This window comes from Hibiscus syriacus, unplaced genomic scaffold (genome assembly GCF_006381635.1).
Source record: "Hibiscus syriacus cultivar Baekdansim isolate YM2019G1 unplaced genomic scaffold, ASM638163v2 tig00000453_pilon, whole genome shotgun sequence".
Taxonomy (NCBI): Eukaryota; Viridiplantae; Streptophyta; class Magnoliopsida; order Malvales; family Malvaceae; genus Hibiscus; species Hibiscus syriacus.
In genome coordinates, this window is record NW_024061788.1 from 240276 (window position 1) to 246519 (window position 6244).

Below are 6244 nucleotides of genomic sequence, written 5' to 3' on the forward strand. Positions count from 1 at the left end.
GCTAGATAAGAGAAAGATATGGGATTTAATATAAATACGAAATTTTTCTTGTGCTTTTGGCGGCGAAGAAGATTTGAGAGGATGCATAAAAGTCAAATAGTCTGAAATCCTCATCATTGATCCCTTAATATTTGAAAACTATGTCAAATTTTCTGTACGAGTTAGGTTTGGCGTTTCTGACGATAGATGGTTATATAATCAAATTTGAAAACCACAATGTTTACCCATATCTAATAATCAATCCATCGATTGAAGCTAAAGGTTTCAACGACAATAATTAGGTAAAATAGAAAATGTCGACTAAAGGCTGCTAAATATTCTTTTTGATGTATTTGATACGATACCTATAATTGCAGAATATAATCTCTTAAATGTATATACAAATATTAAGAAAATACATTTATTTATATTATAAACATCCCAATTTCCAAAACCCGAAAATCAAGTGCAGCATGCAGTAGCATCGCTAAGCACAACACGCAACTCAGATAAGCTGTAAGGTTTTAGGTTAATTATGAGAATGCAGTTTTCCAAGTAGAAGTTTCTACGTTGCTGAAACTGTTGAGTCATTTGAACCGTTTATTTCTTTTTGTTTGCGCGAAAGAACACATTATCCAGAAGATGTGATCCATTTACTTTGCTTGTAGGTTTATCTAACTTGCAACACCGTCCATAAATACGACTACTACATTTTCAAGTGTCATGTGCTACATTTTTTTCATTTAAAAATATAATTTTTTCATCAATATATTTGTTATAATTATGGAGATATAACTTCATTTCCAGAAATATAATTTTACCGTCAACATATTAAAAAGGCAATCTTTGCGAGGATACAATGAAAACCAAAAATACTCTTTAAACTTTTATTAAGACTTTGGCAAATTCGCGGATTTATTAGGATCAAACCTGTCAACTAATGACTGTGTTTATATATTTTGTTTGTAGATCTGATACACATCAGTATATAAATCCCAATGACAAACAGAAGGAGAGACTTCTTCTGAAACTTTGAAGTATCTTCCAGCCATCATCACTACTTATCCATCATTGTTTGGTTATCGACGATGATTCTTCACTTAAGTTAGAAAGAATAAACCACCTAAATCAAAAGAAATGAACTGCCCACAATCGAAATAACTCCTTGTTTCAATCAATAATTAATGCAGTGAGTATGGAACATGTTCTGACGGAAAAGAATCCATCGAGATGAAATAATCTATCTCCTACTCAAACCATCCCATGTAGATCCATAACATGTCAACCTGTTAAAAAATTTGCTAATGTCGTTCTTACGTTTGTGGAAGGTGATATGCACAGATGACGCATCGATGATGATGTACTCATAGAGACATCAGTTAGATCCAAAAATATTTTTAATTGAACATCCAAAAATACCTTTTAAATCTAAAATAACAATAATAACAATTCTTAAAAGAATTCAAAATCAACCGATAAATTTAATATTTTAATGGTCTTGATGATTGCATAAGGCACAATAGTAATAATAGTAAGACGATCAAACGATGTTAAATTAAAACATGTGAACTAAATTCTAAGTATAGAAGAGAGATTAAATTATGTATTTCAACCAGGGTTGTAAATGAGATAAAACAAATCGCGAGCTATTCGAGATCGACTAGGTCAAAGTTCGATAAATACTTGACTTGAATGGGCTCGACTCAAGTTCTTAACGAGCCAAAATGAGTTACTTGATGCTCGACTCTAAAAGCTCATGAGCAGCTCAAAATTATAATATATTAAGATTTTATTTTTTAAATAAATTATTAATAATATTAACATTTATATTGATTTTTTAATATAGTATAAGATTTTCATGTATTTAGGGTGTGTTTGGTTCACGGAATGTAAGATTACTAGTGAGAATAAAATATTACCAGGGAATAGGATTACTGGGAATGTTGTATTTTGTATTTGGTTGGTTTAGCATGAATGTAAGATTATCGTGTTTGGTTAAAGGAATAAAAGATTATTGGAATGTATATTTGACAAAATTGTCCTTATTATATATTTGTATAATATTACAAATTGTAAAATATTTATATATTTTCTTTAAAAAATTAAATTCATAATATTTATATAAATTTTTTTACAAAATTAAAAATATAAAAAAGGTTTAATGAAAGGGTAAAAAAAATTTTAATCCCTGAACTTCATATAAAATTTTAATTATAGATTTTTTTTTTTTTGTAAATCTAAAATAATTTAAGGATAAATTTGTAATTTAACATTCGTAGAATTTTTATTATTCAATGACAGAAGAATGATGTTTTTGAAAAAAAATAAAAATTTAAGGGTATTTTAATCCAAAACGTCGGTAATGTTATAATACCTAAGGGAAGGGAGGTAATGACATTCCCGGTAATATACCCCAAAAAATCTACTATTAATAATAAACATTACCGGGAATGAGATTCTCGGCCAACCAAACATGAGAATGTGAGATTCTCATCCCATGGGATGAGAATCCTTGAACCAAACACCCCCTTAAGGTTCATGTTCAAATTTGAGTTTGAGGCTTCAATCGAGTTAAGTTTAAGATATTTTTATTTCGAGCCTTTTCGAACTTTTACGAGCTTCAGTTCATGATTTCGTGTTCGAATCAAACTAAAAAATTTTAAACTCACGAGTTTTCAAGTAGAGTCGAGTTTCTTTTCAAAGCTTTCGAATTAAGCCGATCTCCATTTCAAAATTTTTAAATCGAGCCGAACTAACAATATACTAGCTCAACTAATCTGTTTTACGGCCTAATTTCAACGTGCAAGATAACACTTCGACGTGTTAGTAAATAAATGATTTGGGTATTATCGTCTAATTCATTTTTACGTTATCCTTTCCCAGCTCAGCTACTGTGCTTCTCTCTCAACAGGGTCACTAAAAATTCTCTCATTTGCAACCATTAAAATTAGGGTAAAGTATAGTAATGGTCACTGAACATTTTTGAAGCTTGCATTTAGGTCCCCCAAATTTTAAAACTTGCAATACAGTCCCCCAACATTTATTCCGTTTGCAATATGGTCCCCCAACTTAAACTACCGTTAGAAATTAGGGTAAATTATATAAAAGGTTATTTAACTTTTCAAACACTTGAATTTAGGTCCTCCAACTTTTAAAACTTGCAAAACAGTCCTCAATTTCATTCTAAACCCCAATTTCCAAAGTAATTCAATTTCATTCTAAACCCTAAATTCCAAAATAATTCAATTAAATTCAATTATGTCAGATTTATTATTATTTAATTTCATCTTATTTCATGTGATACGTATTTTTATATAATATAATAGTATAATTCTTATCTGTTGAAGAAATTTTTAATTAAAAAAGTAGTTAGGATATAGAAGAGGTTGAAAATAATTCGAATTTTAAATTTATAAAATGTTATTTTGACGTATAAATAAAAGTGTAAACTACTAGGTTGACAACTTAACTATCTAGCCCTTTTTACTTTTGTCATCGATCTTTTAAATTTATCAATCATACAACATAATTATTTAACTGTTTCAACTAAGCCACTAGTCGTTACCAATTGATACAAATGATGAAGTGGCAGTTAAAAGGAATTGACATTATTATACATTCAGTCTTTATTATTTATATAATCAATTTGGTCCTAAATTAAATAGAATTTAATAAATTAATCATTTAATTAGGATCTGACATGTGTTAGCACATGATCATGACACGTGTCATTGGTGACACATGTCACCACCTAATTATTTATATATGCTATCAATTTGGTCCTAAATTAAATAAAATTTAATAAATTAATCATTTAACCAGGATCTGACATGTGTTAACACATGATCATGATATATGTTATTGGTGACACATGTCACCACCTAATTAGAAGAAAATTAAGTTACAAAGAAGTAAAATTGGGTCTTGGGCAAACTCAAACCTGAGTCACGCAAATGAAAGATACAGGGTAGAGCCACTAAGCTAACACCATCGTTTGTGTTAAGAGATATACAATAATACATATACTAATAGTATGACCAATGCTAGAAAAAAAAGAATATAATGGAAAATGGAAATAATGAGATTTGAACTTTGGCAAAAAATTTGAAAGCAATAAATGATGGGAAAATATTATATTTTTTTACAATAAAAAATATTATATTTGATAAATAGTTTGATAGATTTAATATATTTTTTAAATATTAGTTGATACAATATTTTAAAAGAATAAATTTAAGATTTATATATTTTTAAACTAAATTTAAGATTTATATATTTTTAAACTAATTTTAATAATTATATTTTTCATATTTATAATTCATGATTATATATATAATCTTAAGTTGAGTATTTCTATATAATTAATAATTTAATTTCTTATTAAAAATAAAATATTCAAAAATAAATGATTCATACATTAATATGAATATTTTTTTATTTATACATCTAAATATAATATACATTTATATAAATATATTTTTATTCGTATATTGAAATATTTTGATTAAAATATAAACATATTTTAAATACTAGTTTATACAAGAAAAATAAAATATATCAAAAATATAAATGATTCATACATTTAAATATAAATTGAATCATTTATATTTTCTATACATCTATATTTAATAAGAAAATAAAATTATTGGGGGACAGTTTTGCAAGTTTTAAAAGTTGGGGACCTAAATTCAAGTGCCTGAAAAGTTCAATGACAGTTTATATAATTTACCTTAATTTTCTAACAGTGATTTAAGTTGGGGACCATATTATAAACGGAATAAATGTTGGGGACTGTATTGCAAATTTTAAAAGTTGGAGGACCTAAATGCAAACTTCAAAAATGTTCAGTGACCATTACTATACTTTACCCTTAAAATTATTAGGGAGGAAAATGGCTCTTTCGATTTCTTCCCTAGCATCATCTCTTTCTTCTCTCTCGTTTTCCTCTCGGATTTCCCGGAATCCAGACAGCATTTCAATTTCCCAACCACCGAAAACCCTCCCCATTTCTTTCTCCTCCAAAACCACCCGTTCCCTCTCCATTGCCGCCACTGTGGCAGCCCCAGCCGAAGCGGAACCGGTTGAGAACCTCAAGAAGTACGTTAAGTCCAGGCTCCCTGGTGGGTTCGCTGCTCAGACTATCATAGGGACGGGCCGTCGGAAATGTGCCTTTGCTCGCGTGGTTCTCCAGGAAGGCTCTGGAAAGTTTATTATCAATTACCGTGACGCTAAGGAGAAATTGAACTCTTAACCTCTTGGTGATCCAGTTGTCTTTCAGATGTTTGATAATATGTCTGTGTTGGGCTAATTGCAGTTGTAAAATAAAAAATTTAAGACCCAATGACAACCTTGGGAGTCTGATTATCATTACCAGAAATAGTTTGATGCAGGAGTATCTTCAAGGGAACCCATTATGGCTGCAGTACGTAAAAGTTCCATTGGTGACATTGGAGTATGAGACGAGTTACGATGTATTTGTGAAATCACATGGAGGCGGCCTTTCAGGACAGGCTCAGGCAATCTCTCTGGGCATTGCTCGTGCGTTGTTGAAGGTGAGTGCGGACCATAGGCGCCCTTTGAAGAAAGAAGGGCTTTTGACCAGGGACTCCAGGGTGTTGGAGAGGAAAAATGTTGGGTTCAAGAAGGCTCGTAAAGCTCCTCAGTTTTCCAAACGTTAGGTGGTTGGGGACTTGGATCATACGTTTCTCTCATGCTTGGTTTTTACACGATCATTTCTCAGTAACTTTTCCTTATGAATTCTTGAAAATTTTCTAAATTTAGATCCCTTTTTTAATGTAGATCTTATTCTTCCTGGATGCTTAAGAACATTCAGCTGCATTTGTAGTTTCTTCCCCTGTAAGTGAGTAATATTGTTAATTTCAGTATATATTTCATTTTGCTGATTGAAAAGTAAAGTCACTGTCTTTAGTTTCGTTTGTTTTTCTCATTTATACACTGATTTGGTCGTTGGCTCTGTCACGCCCTCAGAACCTTCAAGCTCAAACTATCGAAATATCAGAGTTAAGGTCTGACGGGTCATGCGGCCTTAGACACTTCTTGACGCTTCTGGGTTTTTTCTGCGACTAAGTAATCTTTACCCAAGCCTAGTGAGCATGCAAACTCACCAAGGCTGGAACCAAGCCCTGAAGGCTTCTAGGATTGCGAAGGCTTTAACACCAACATGGCTACTCCAAGCCACCAAGGTTGGACTATTGTGTGGAAGTGCAAAAAGCAAGTGTGGCTACTTCTGGCCACCAAGATAGGC

At 31.0% G+C, this 6244-nt stretch overlaps 1 protein-coding gene across 1 annotated transcript; it reads left to right on the plus strand.

Annotated features, from left to right (window-relative positions):
• The first annotated feature begins 4851 nt into the window (after window positions 1-4851).
• Window positions 4852-5912, plus strand: LOC120206063 (30S ribosomal protein S9, chloroplastic-like). The gene is made up of 2 exons (XM_039205817.1): window positions 4852-5212; window positions 5370-5912. Exons 1-2 carry the CDS (start codon window positions 4871-4873, stop codon window positions 5655-5657), a joined length of 630 nt encoding a protein of 209 aa, XP_039061748.1. The 5' UTR covers window positions 4852-4870; the 3' UTR covers window positions 5658-5912.
• Window positions 5913-6244: the final 332 nt, after the last annotated feature.